Source organism: Oncorhynchus gorbuscha, linkage group LG21 (assembly GCF_021184085.1).
Source record: "Oncorhynchus gorbuscha isolate QuinsamMale2020 ecotype Even-year linkage group LG21, OgorEven_v1.0, whole genome shotgun sequence".
NCBI lineage: Eukaryota > Metazoa > Chordata > Actinopteri > Salmoniformes > Salmonidae > Oncorhynchus > Oncorhynchus gorbuscha.
The window spans coordinates 36266848-36280091 of NC_060193.1; the positions used below are offsets into that span (position 1 = coordinate 36266848).

At 43.8% G+C, this 13244-nt stretch overlaps 1 protein-coding gene across 1 annotated transcript in view; it reads left to right on the forward strand.

Annotated features, from left to right (window-relative positions):
- Positions 1-13244, forward strand: part of LOC124008484 (ubiquinol-cytochrome-c reductase complex assembly factor 1) — a 40423-nt gene that overhangs the window by 9770 nt on the left and 17409 nt on the right. Inside the window, exons 3-5 of the mRNA XM_046319788.1 lie at positions 689-799; positions 8051-8123; positions 8936-8993. Coding sequence (XP_046175744.1) covers positions 689-799; positions 8051-8123; positions 8936-8993 — 242 coding nt within the window. The remainder of the gene's footprint in view (positions 1-688; positions 800-8050; positions 8124-8935; positions 8994-13244) is intronic.

The window sequence follows — 13244 nt, forward strand, 5'->3', positions numbered from 1 at the left end:
AGGAATGCGCGTTACACCAGGGCCTGTACTCTGGAGCGGGATCGATTTTGGAGGTGGAGGGTCCATCATGGTCTGGGGTGGTGTGTCACATCATCGGACTGATCTTGTTGTCATTGCAGGCAATCTCAATGCTGTGCGTTACAGGGAAGATATCCTCCTCCCTCATGTGGTACCCTTCCTGCAGGCTCATCCTGACATGACCCTCCAGCATGATAATGCCATATGCCATACTGCTCATTCTGTGTGTGATTTCCTGCACGACAGGAATGTAAGTGTTCTGCCATGACCAGCAACGAGCCTGGATCTCAATCCCATGACAGTGAGGACTTTCTTTTTTTGCTGAGTTCATTAGCAGGTTGGAAAAAGTAGCCTAGCACTGGTTAGCTGTTAATGCTTAACCTACATGCTAAAATAACAAGCCATTATTGTTGCATGTTTGAATTTTTAAATGTGTTTCTGAGAAATATTTAATCAGATGCGTTTTGAATTTACAGGTTGCGGGTCTCTTACTGTATCACATCAAGACGGGCATTTGCTGGATCAGTTCTTTTGAAATTGTGGACAGTTGTTGTTTTGAAAACCGCTGATCCGCACATCACTAGTCAGTGTCTGTAGTTGGCTTACTGGGCTACCTTTTCAAGCTGATATCATGCGTCAAGGCTCTTCCCTCTTGTCCCTCCATTCCCAGCTCTTTAATGTGAAAGAAACCCCACAGACTGCCATGGAAGAGGAGGTGGGGGCCTTCACCAAGCTCATCGAGGCCATGGGCTTCACAGGGCCTCTCAAATACAACAAATGGGTAAGTGCCTCTAGCGTTCACCAAACCATTCAAATGTCCATCCACTGCAGTTCTTCATACAGCATTACTGTAGGTCTCTCACAAGTAACCTCTGATTTATCACCTCACACTTTAATCTATATGTAGGATGTCATGTTCAATAATGTATTGAGGTTCAGTCGTGAATCACAGATTAGAGGTCGACCGATTATGATTATTATTATTTTTTATGCCGATACCGATTTATTGGAGGACCAAAAAGGCCGATTCCGATTAATCGGACGATATGTGTATATATATATATGTATGTGTGTGTGTAATAATGACAATTACAACAATACTGAATGAACACTTGTTTTAACTTAATATAATACATCAATAAAATCAATTTAGACTCAAGTAAATAATGTTCAATTTGGTTTAAATAATGCAAAAGCAAAGTGTTGGAGAAGAAAGTAAAAGTGCAATATGTGCTATGTAAGAGAGCTAACATTTCAGTTCCTGGCTCAAAACATGAGAACATATGAAGGCTGGTGGTTCCTTTTATCATGAGTCTTCAATATTCCCTTGGTAAGTAGTTTTAGGTTGTAGTTATTTTAGGACTATTTCCCTGTATACCATTTGTATTTAATTAACCTTTGACTATTGGATGTTCTTATAGGCACTTCAGTATTGCCAGTGTAACAGTATAGCTTCTGTCCCTCTAGTTAGAGTGCGCTAACTAGCTAGCCATTTCACTTCGGTTACACCAGCCTCATTTCGGTAGTTGATAGGCTTGAAGTCATAAACAGAGCAATGCTTGACGCACAACGAAGCGCTGCTGGCGCTTGAATGAATGTTTACGTGCCTGCTTCTGCCTACCACCGCTCAGTCAGATACTTGTATGCTCAGTCAGATTATATACAACGCAGGACACGCTAGATAATATCTAGTAATACCATCAACCATGTGTAGTTAACTAGTGATTATGATTGATTATTTTTTATAAGAATAATAATGCTAGCTAGCAACTTACTTTGGCTTACTGCATTCGCGTAACAGGCAGTCAGTCTCCTTATGGAGTGCAACGAGAGAGAGGCAGGTCGTTATTGCGTTGGACTAGTTAACTGTAAGGTTGCAAGATTGGATCCCCTGAACTGACAAGGTGAAAATCTGTTCTGCCCCTGAACAAGGCACTAGGCCGTCATTGAAAATAAGAATGTGTTCTTAACTGACTTGCCTAGTTAAATAAAGGTATTAAAAAATATATTTAAAAATCGGCGCCCCAAAATACCGATTTCCGATTGTTATGAAAACTTGAAATCGGCCCCAATTAATCGGTCATTCCGATTAATCGGCCGAACCTCTAGGACAGATGCATCCAAAAGTATGTGTCCCGAAATGGGAGTTGTTTTAGACCAACTCTTGTTGTTTTAGACCTATCGTTAATTTAGTTCGGATTTAAAAACAGTGATGTTTCACAAATGCCTTGTGTCACATTGAATGCACACATTCCCATCTCTAAAGACAGGACTGGCACTTAAAAAATGTCCATCCTGGTTACAGGTGGATATGAGGCTTATGAACACCAGCAGGGGAGCATTAACCCGGTGGTGAACCAGGAATCTTCCCTGTGGATGAGCCAAGTACCTCCATGGGTTAGGGGTGACAATGTATTCTAAAACCACCCTCTCATGGGTTGGGCCCAGACCTGGGTTCAAATAGCCTACCATTTGAAATCATTATAAATACTTTAGCGAGGGGATCACGTGACCCTTGAACGAGATGGCCGCATGAACTAAGAGCTCCGCACAAGTAGTTTCCAATTCCTAATCTTACCTCCACTCCAAGTTCAAACTCATTTAACTTTAGTAAGAAAAAGTAATGGCGGCTACAAAAGGCGACACTACAGGTGACATTTTTACCCGGACTCGAGTATTAGCGACGGAAAAAGCCTCCAAGAAGAAGCTAGCTTCAGAAAAAACTAGCGCCATTAGCCAGGAGCAAGAGAACCCGCTCCCCCACGAGGCACAACGAATGCCAACCTCGCACTCTGTCGAAGACATCCTTTCTGAGTTGAGATCCCAACGTACAGAACTAAACACTAAATTAGATGCCATTAACTCTCAGCTCAGTGTGATAGGGGGCAAGGTGACAATCCTGGAAAACGCTTTGCCTGACATCAACAACAAGATGTCCAGGTGCCCCGCGTTTATGGTTGAGGCAGAGGGGCAAATCCTATCCATGGAAAACTTATTGACAGATGCCATGGAAACAATAGCATATGCTAAAAAGAAAATTGAGCATCTGGAAGAGAAAACAGGGGACCTGGAAAACAGGGGGCGAAGGAATAATTGTGTTCTATTCAATCTGGGCGAAAAAGAAGTGGGAAACATGCCACTGATCCGCTACCTGCAAGACAAACTTCCCGAGTGGCTCCACATGTCCAGCGACAGGCCCATAGAACTCGAGAGCTCACCGAGCACTGAGGCCCCCACCAGCAGCCAGACAACCACCGCGCCCAATCACCATACGTTTCCTGAGATTCACCGACAAGGAACGAGTCCTACAGGCGGCGAAAAACAACACCATCACAGTGGGAAACGCCAAACTCGCTTTACACCAGGACCTGTCAGCTGGAATACGCCGAAAGCGCCGAGAATTTGACGAAGTGAAGAAATACTCCATTGACCGAGGCATCTTCAGGGGATTCAAATACCCAAACGAGCTCAGGATTCTTCAAGGAGCCTTGCGACACTTCAAAACTCCCGAAGAGGCAAAACGTTTTTTGAAAGACAATCCTGGCCAATGAGAAACAGACCAATGACTAAACACGATTAATGCCATTACTAAAGGAGGTAAGACGACATATAGCCGATATCTAGAGACCCACCCCCTAAATGTCATTATAGCCGTCCAATTTATATTTATTTTACTTTAACTGAGAGGGATGGGCTGTATAGCCTAACCTAGGCCTACTAATGTTTCAGCCTACTTTTATTTCCCTGTTTTTTTTGTTGTTGTTGCTATTATTACTTGGGGTTCCCTATGTCCCTTGGGAGGTATAAGTAGGCTGGGCTATTGATTTGATTTTTCTCCCCTCTTTTACTGTGGTCTGGACGAGGGCAACTGTGTTATTTACTCAATGCGGGGTGGAGAGGATGAGGCATTTCTTTGGTGGGGAGAGGGAGACGTTGTGCGTTGCTAACTGTTCCCGGTTTTTGTTTTATTCGGAACACAGAATTGAGACTGAGCGGGAGGGTAATAGACTGAGCGAGACTGTAATAGATCCAACGGGATGTGTCGAGTTGTTTGAGAACTCGGCTGGGGTGAGATTATTATTTTATGTACACCATTTATTTTCCTTTTATGTGAACGCAGCTGTAATTACTATCCACTTTTACCCAGCGATGACTTACACTAAAGTTTGATTACTGCTCAATGACGATGACTAGTACCTTAAATCTATTGACATGGAACTGCCATGGTCTAGGGCATGCAATAAAACGAAAAAAGATCATATGTGCTCAAAAGAAGGAAAAGGCAGACATCGCGCTATTACAAGAGACACACCTCTGATGCTGAACATGCCAAACTCCGCAGAGCTTGGGTGGGACATGTGTATTTCTCATCTTTCAAATCAAACAGTAGAGGCACAGCCATACTTATCCATAAAAATGTTCCATTCATAATTGACAAAAACATATCTGATCCGGAGGGGAGATTTATTTTGATAACTGGGTCACTATATGGTCAACCAATTACTATATTAAACATTTTCTCCCCTAACACAGATACTCCTGCCTTCATGTCAAAAATTATAACCCTGTTCAATGAGCATTGTCTCCTTTGGTGTGGTGGCCGGAGATTTTAATTGTACCCTTAACCCAACCCTAGACAAATCATCTCAAGTCCCCACCACAAATCCTAGATCTGCAAAGATGTTGAACTCTCTTACTAAAGAGATGGGACTGATAGATATCTGGAGAGAGACTAATAGCTCATCTATGGACTATACATACTACTCTAATGTCCATAACACCTACCCGTATAGATTACATTTTTATCCCAAAGAGTTTCATAAATTCAGCCACTTGTACAATCGGACCCATAGCACTTTCAGACCAGGCCTTTGTCCACCTCCGCTTTGACCTCTGCAAAAACATCCCAAGGTCAAAGAGCTGGAAATTCAACACCTCCATGCTATTAAATGATGTGTTCCATACATTGGTAACTACATGGATAGACAACTACACACAAGACAATAAAGATTCTCCTGTTTCTCTGGCCACAATGTGGGACGCTGCTAACGCCACACTAAGAGGTCATCTAATTGCATATGCTTCCTCTAAGAAAAAAGCAATGGAAGCACACAGGCTAGACCTTGAGAGGGAGCTGGAATGCTGTGAAAAAATACATAAACAATCCCTAGACAGCACCTCCTGGAGTCATCTTAAAGCAGCCAAAGCCAAACTGAATTTGGACTACACTCGGGAGATTAAAAAATGTATATTCTTTACTAAACAGAAATGCCATGAGTATAGCAATAGGCCCAGTAGATTGCTTGCTTACCAATTAAAAAAGGAGCAGTCAGAGCGTACAATCATGGCTATCCGAACAGCAGAGGACGAGGTCACATATGACCCAAAAAATATAAATTTAACTTTTCATGATTTTTACTGCAAACTATATACCTCTGAGAGAAAACACACGGAGGCAGAACTCCACTCTTTCCTAGAGGGAATCTCGCTACCTAAACTATCAGAGACCGACCAAGAAGATCTCAACTCCCCCTTCACTCCTGGGTAGACCCTGGAGGCAATTACCTCCATGCCACCTAATAAGTCCCCAGGCCCAGATGGATTGCCCATAGAGTTCCACAAAGCTTTTTGGCCCCAGCTCAGCCCTATCTTCATGCCAATGCTGGAGGATTTTTGCAAAAACGGAGGCTCAATGCACACAGCTCGCATTACAGTGTTACTAAAAAAGGACAAGGACCCCCTATCCTGCTCGTCCTTCCGGCCCATAAGCTTGTTGGATTTCGACTATAAAATAATTACCAAATTGCACGCCAAAAGATGAAACACTCTTCTTCCCAAAATAATAAATGTGGACCAAACTGGATTTATTAGAGACAGATACTCTTCTGATAACATTCGCCGTCTTTTTGATATTATTGATCAAGTAAACACACAGAAGACCCCTGTCCTGCTGGCTTCACTGGATGCTGAGAAGGCGTTTGACAGGATGGAGTGGAGCTTTCTGTTTTCAGTCTTAGAAAAGTTCAATATGGGCCCAAATCTTATTAAATGGATCAAATCACTATACTCTCATCCAAATGCCATGGTGACTACTAATGGACTGAACTCTGACAGATTCCCTCTGGAACGGGGCACAAGACAAGGGTGCCCGCTGTCCCCGCTGCTCTACTTGTTGGGGGCGGAGCCTCTGGCAGAGCTGATAAGGAGCAATCCAAGTATTATGGGTGTTTCTGCAGGTGGCCTGCAGCACAAGATTTCGCTTTACACGGATGATGTCTTGCTCTACATACCCAACCCTGAGAAATCCCTCCCTCTCATTTTAGACACAATTGCTCAGTATGGCAAGTTTTCAGGTTATAAGATCAATTTGAACAAATCCACTGTCTGCCCTCTCAATATTACAGTCACCAGCTCTATGAAGACACTTTGTCCTTTCCAATGGAAAACACGGGGGTTTCAATACCTCGGGATCTTCATAACACTAGATCTAAATAGCCTTTTTAAGGAAAACTCCTGGATCGAATCAAGAACGATCTCCAAACCTGGATCTCCCTCCCAATTAGCTTAGTAGGAAGAATCAATGTAATCCGTATGAACGTCCTCCCTCGACTGAACTACTTATTTCAGATGGTCCCATGCTATCTCCCAGTTTCCTTCTTCAAAACAACTAACCAAAGCATCACCAAATTTATATGGGGCAATAAAAAACCTAGGATCAAGTTTTCCACTCTATCGAAACCTGAATCTAAGGGTGGTCTTGCCCTTCCCTCCCTTCAATTGTACTACTGGTCTGCCCAAATCCGCAACATGCTAACATGGATCACAAACAGACAAGAGTCAACGTGGATTCAGATAGAAGCCCAATCCTGTGGTTCATTGCCTTTAAGCTCAATTATATTCATTAATAACTTTAGTGAAGTGGGCAACAGCCAAAACCTTTGTGATTTACAGCACCCTACTAGCGTGGAGGGACTGTAAGAAATACCTGGGCATTTCCTCCCAAATATGTTCTCACTCGCCTATAGTAGGCAACCCAGACTTGCCAAAAGCCCTGAGGGATGCCATCTTTAATCTTTGGCATACTCTAGGAATCAGGACCTTTTCAGACCTATTTAATCAGAAAACCACCACTGAAATCCTTTCAAGAGCTCTGCATTTAAAAAAATATATATCTTCAAATTAGACATGTAATTTCCTCATTTACCTCCAAGAGGAGGTTTAGAACTCAGTTGAATGAAGTTGAAACCCTTCTTGTCACAGCACAATCCATTAAAGCCAAAATATCTTACATCTATAGACTCCTTTCTGAGAAAGGAAGCTCCTCCTTTACTCCTTTGAAAATGGAGTAAAACAAGCTTATACTTTGGGTTCTGAAGGGGTATGACAGTTGAACTAAGCTCATGAGGCATTTCTAACGTATATTCGTCAAGAATCAATGGGTATATATCATTAATTTATAAGTCTGAAAATGGATGTAGCAACTGCAGATTGACCCTTTTTAAGTCAGCTGTCATTTACCTCTTTTTGTTCTGCACTGCTGCTCAATTTGCACATGTCACATGCACATGTCACCACTGCTATAGGGTCTTAGAACAGCAGAAGGTAGCTTAATTTAGATCAGCTTGAAAAGCCTTCCTCTGAACCGTGTCTTACAGTTTAAATTGGATTGGTGTCAAAAGCCATTGGGAATGCAAAGGCATACCAACTCCAAACCATAGCCACTGCTGTGCTGTGAGTGGGTAGCAGCAGAGTTCCTATATGAATGTTGACTCTCGTGCACAGCAGCTGAGGCTGCGCTCAAAGAGGGCCTCCCATGCCACCGCCAAGCTTACCCAGAATCCCCGGATGGAGAGCGATTTACCCATGATTCACAATCCACTCTTCTTATTCCACCACCCAACCTGGGCCTAAGCCCTCTGCTTTTATTACGTGTGAATTTTGGTTTACATTTTGGAGAAGTTAAAAGGAAAGTGTTACTGTGTGGGATACTCTTTAGGTCTTTATCTTATCTTGCTACGGTCTGTTTTTGCAGAAAATCAAGATTGCTGCCTTGCGCATGTACACATGCTGTGTGGAGAGAATCAACTATGATGAATTTTTTGAAAGTAAGTATTTACATGTATAGATACAGATTCCTTCTATGTAGTTAATTCCTTCTATAGAGTTCATCACCTGAGGTAACCTATTATTCCACCCAGGTCTTTGTTGATAAATAATTGAACATAAGCAATTAATTTAATAAGTCATTGACAGGTTAGTCTATGACTGAGATGTAGTTGTGCTAGTCTGAGTACATTTCCATAGCTTTGAGAACAATGGCCGTGTGGACCTTACCAGTCCAATGGATGGAGGGAAGGTCTGCTTGGGCTTATCGACCGTAACTCCCAGAGTAACTCCCAGAGTAACTCCCAGAGTAACTCCCAGAGTAACTCCCAGAGTAACTCCCAGAGTAACTCCCAGAGTAACTCCCAGAGTAACTCCCAGAGTAACTCCCAGAGTAACTCCCAGAGTAACTCCCAGAGTAACTCCCAGAGTAGTAACTCCCAGAGTAACTCCCAGAGTAACTCCCAGAGTAACTCCCAGAGTAACTCCCAGAGTAACTCCCAGAGTAACTCCCAGAGTAACTCCCAGAGTAACTCCCAGAGTAACTCCCAGAGTAACTCCCAGAGTAACTCCCAGAGTAACTCCCAGAGTAACTCCCAGAGTAACTCCCAGAGTAACTCCCAGAGTAACTCCCAGAGTAACTCCCAGAGTAACAAGACTGCCCAAGTGCCTAAATGGACCCTTTCATCTGCATCCTGAAAGATTTAATGTGACACTTTACAGGGTGGTTAGGCTGTTTTCTTTAGCGGGTGGGGGGATGGAATGTAAGCCGGTCTTGGCTGAGACACGCCCCCTCTGATCTCTCCGTCCACAGAATGCTCCCTCCCCGACACGCTCAACTCCTGGTTCCTGGTGGCACAGCTCCATGTCTGGCGAGTACCTCTGTTACACCCCCTCTACAGGCCCTCCTCAGGCCAGGTTTACTTAGCATTTGCAACCATCTGTTAATTTTGAAACCCTTTTGGGAACTTCAAGTTCCCATGATGAAGCTGTGACTGTGCCTTATTTTCTACTTTGACCTCAATTCTGTGTTAGTTTGGCTGTTTTGTCTCCCATCCGCTATTCCTTTGAAGTCAAATCTAGACTTTCAATTGGTATTAAGATTTTGTATTTTCTGGTAAAAGGATTTGACAGGGACATTCTAGGCATGAGCGCCAATGATGGCTAAATAAAATTGTATTTGTCACATACACATATAGCAGATGTTATTGCAGGTGTAGCGAAATGCTTGTGTTCCTAGCTCCAACAGTGCAGTAGTATCTAACAATACACACATCTAAAAGTAAAATAATGGAATTAAGAACTATATAAATATTAGGATGAGCAATGTTGCAGTGGCTTTGACTAAAATACAGTAGAATACATTACAGTGATACATATGAAATGAGTAAAGCAGTATGTAAACATTATTAAAGTGACTAGTGTTCCATTATTTAAGTGGCCAGTGATTCTATGTATATAGAGCAGTAGCCTCTAAGGTGCAGGTTGAGTGACTGGGTGGTAGCTGGCTAATGATGACTATTTACAGTCTGGTGGCCTTGAGATAGAAGCGGTCTCTCGGTCCCAGCTTTGAAGCACCTGTACTGACCTCTCCTTCTGGATGGTAGCAGAGTGAACAGGCCGTGGCCTAGGTGGTTGATCTTTTTGCCTTCCTGTGCCCATGGGTGCTGTAGGTGTCCTGCAGGGCAGGCAGTGTGCCCCCTGTGATGCGTTGGGCAGACCGCACCACCTCTGGAGAGCCATGTGGTTGCGGGTGGTGCAGTTGCCGTACCAGGCGGTGATACAGCACAACAGGGTGCTCTCAATTGTGCATCTGTAGAAGTTTGAGTGTTTTTGGTGAAAAGTTCCCCAAAAAATCAGCCTTCTGAGGTTGAAGAGGCGCTGTTACGCCTTCACCACACTGTCAGTGTGGACGATTTTCGGATTGTCAGTAATGTGTACACTGAAGAACTTGAAGCTTTCTACCTACTCCACTGCTGTCCCGTCAATGTGGATAGGGGTGTGCTCCCTCTGCTGTTTCCTGAAGTCCACGATCAGCGCCTTCGTTTTATTGTCGTTGAGGGAGAGGTTATTTTTCCAGTACTACTCCGCCAGGGCCCTGAACACCTCCCTGTCTATGTATAGAGTGCAGTGGTAAGGGCTTAATTATTTAGGTATGTTTCTATTTGGATAAGAATTGTTTAGAGGTAAATCTTGCCATCTTGATTTTCCAAGAGAAAAATCTAACCTCACTGCCCTTTTTGCATCTGTACTCTCAAGCCCCAGGTAGTTCAGGTTACATGCCTTGAGTTAACACATGCCTTGGTATTTGATCCAGACCTGGGAAAGAAATGTATGTATGCATGCATGAGCTCATCAGTGTTGGGTGATAAATTGCGCTGCCACGAACCTCTTCATCAAACATGCCCACCACTCCTCTGACTTCCTGTCAAAGCTACTTTCCTGCCACTAATTCTGTTGACTTTGGCATGCGGGATGACATAAGCTCCAAAAGCCAGGCCTGGACTCAATCAAAACTGCTGTGTGTATGAGGCTAAACAATCTTCACGCTCTGAAAAGGGTGTCATGTCGTGGGAATAATGCACACGAATGCAGATTCATACGCACACTGGTTTAGGTTATTTGCATTTGGATCTAAGAACCAGTGAGTGAAAATGTAGAACAACCACAGATTCAGTTTTATTGACTTAATCAGCTACCCATTTCAGAAATTACACAGTACTATTCAGAATAAAGCCCATTAAGAAAGGGTTGAGAACATTGGAACCCAACACAGCAGAATCAACATGAACGATTGTTACAATGACAAATTATAACTTGATACAAGCATCTGTGACTTGAACATAAATAAATCATGCATTGATGTCAGAGGATTTCCTAGGTATGGCCATGTACACTACATTACCAAATGTATGTGGACACCTGCTCATTCAAAGATCATGGGCATTAATATGGAGTTTGTTCCTCCTCTGCTGCTATAACAGCCTCCACTCTTCTTGGAAGGCTTTCCACTAGCTGTTAGAACATTGCTGCGGGGACTTGCTTCCATTCAGCCACAAGCATTAGTGTGGTTGGGAGATTAGGCATGACTCGCAGTCTGCGTTCCATTTCATCCAAAAGATGTTTGATTGAGGTCAGGGCTCTGTGCAGGCCAGTCAAGTTCTTCCATACCGATCTCGACAAACCATTTCTGTATGGACCTCACTTTGTGCACGGAGGCATTGTCATGCTGAAACAGGAAAGGGCCTTCCCCAAACTGTTGCCACAAAGTTGGAAGCACAGAATCTTCTAGAATGTTATTATATGCTGTAGTGTTAAGATTTCCCTTCACTGGAATGAAGGGGCCTGGCCCGAACCATGAAAAACAGCCCCTGAACATTATTTCTCCTCCACCAAACTTTACAGTTGACACTATGCATTGGGGGCAGGTAGCCTTCTCCTGGCATCTGCCAAACTCGTTGGTCTGTCCGACTGCCAGTTCGGGAAGTATGATTCATCACTATAGTAAACACATTCCAGTGTCCAATGGTGGCAAGCTTTACACCACCAGCCAACGCTTGGCATTGCGTATGGTGATCTTAGGCTTGTGAGCGGCTGCTCGGCCATGGAAATCCAGCACATGAAGCTCCCGACTAATAGTTCTTATGCTGACTTTGCTTCTAGAGGCTGTTTGGTAGTGAGTGTTTTTAACTGAGGACAGATTAGTTTTATGCGCTATGCACTTCGGCATGTGGCGGTCCCGTTCTGTGAGCTTGTGTGGCGGCATACCACTTCACGGCTGAGTTGACCGGGGCATCTCTAGAAGGGGAGAAATTAATAGGGGAGCCTATTCATTTGAGGAAGTGAGGTGGCATCCTATGATGGTGCAATGTTGAAAATCACTGAGCTCTTCTGTAAGACCATTCTACTGCCAATGTTTGTCTATGGCGATTGCATGGATGTGTGCTCGATCTTTATACCCCTGTCAGCGATGGATGTGGCTGAAATATCCAAATCCACTAATTTGAAGGGGGTTCCACATACTTTTGTGTATTTACAGTGCACTCGGAAAGTATAAAGACCACTTGACTTTTTTTGTTATGTTACAGCCTTTTTCTAAAATGGATGAAATGGTTGTTTTCCTCATCAATCTTCACATAATACCCCGTAGGGACAATGCAATAACAGGTTTTTAGACATTTTTGCAAATGTTTAAAACATTTAACTGAAATATCTCATACATGTGTATTCAGTCCCTTTACTCATTACCTTGTTGAAGCACCTTTGGCAGTGATTACAGCCTTGGGTATGACGCTTCAAGCTTGGTACTTCTGTATTTGGGGACTTTCTCCTGTTCTTCTTTGCAGATCCACACAAGCTCTGTCAGGTTGGATGGGGAACGTTGCTGCACAGCTATTTTCAGGTCTCTCCAGAGACGTTTGATCTGTTTCAAGTCCGGGCTCTGGCTGGGCCACTCAAGGACATTCAGAGACTTGTCCCGAAGCCACTCCTGCGTCGTCTTGGCTGTGTGCTTAGGGTTGTTGTCCTGTTGGAAGGTGAACCTTCGCCCCAGTCTGAGGTCCTGAGAGCTCTGGAACAGGTTTTCATCAAGGATCTCTCTACTTTGCTCCGTTCATGTTTCCCTCAATCGTGACTAGTCTCCCAGTCCCTGCTGCTGAAAAACATCTCCACAGCATGTTGATGCCACCACCATGCTTCACCATAGGGATGGCGCCAGGTTTCCTCCAGACGTGACGCTTGGCATTCAGGCCAAAGAGTACAATCTTGGTTTCATCAAACCAGAGAATCTAGTTTCTCATGGTCTGAGTCCTTCAGGTGCCTTTTGACAGGCTGTCATGTGCCTTCCATCTGGCCACTACCATAAAGGCCTGATTGGTGGAGTGCTGCAGAGATGGCTGTCCTTCTAGAAGGGTCTCCCATCTCCACAGAGGAACTCTGGAGCTCTGTCAGAGTGACCATCAGGTTCTTGGTCACCTCCCTGACCCTTCTCTCCCGATTGCTTAGTTTGCCTGGGCGGCCAGCTCTAGGAAGAGGCTTTGTGGTTCCAAACTTCTTCCATTTAAGAATGATGGAGGTCACTGTGTTTTTGGGGAACTTCAATTCTGCAGAAATGTTTTGGTACC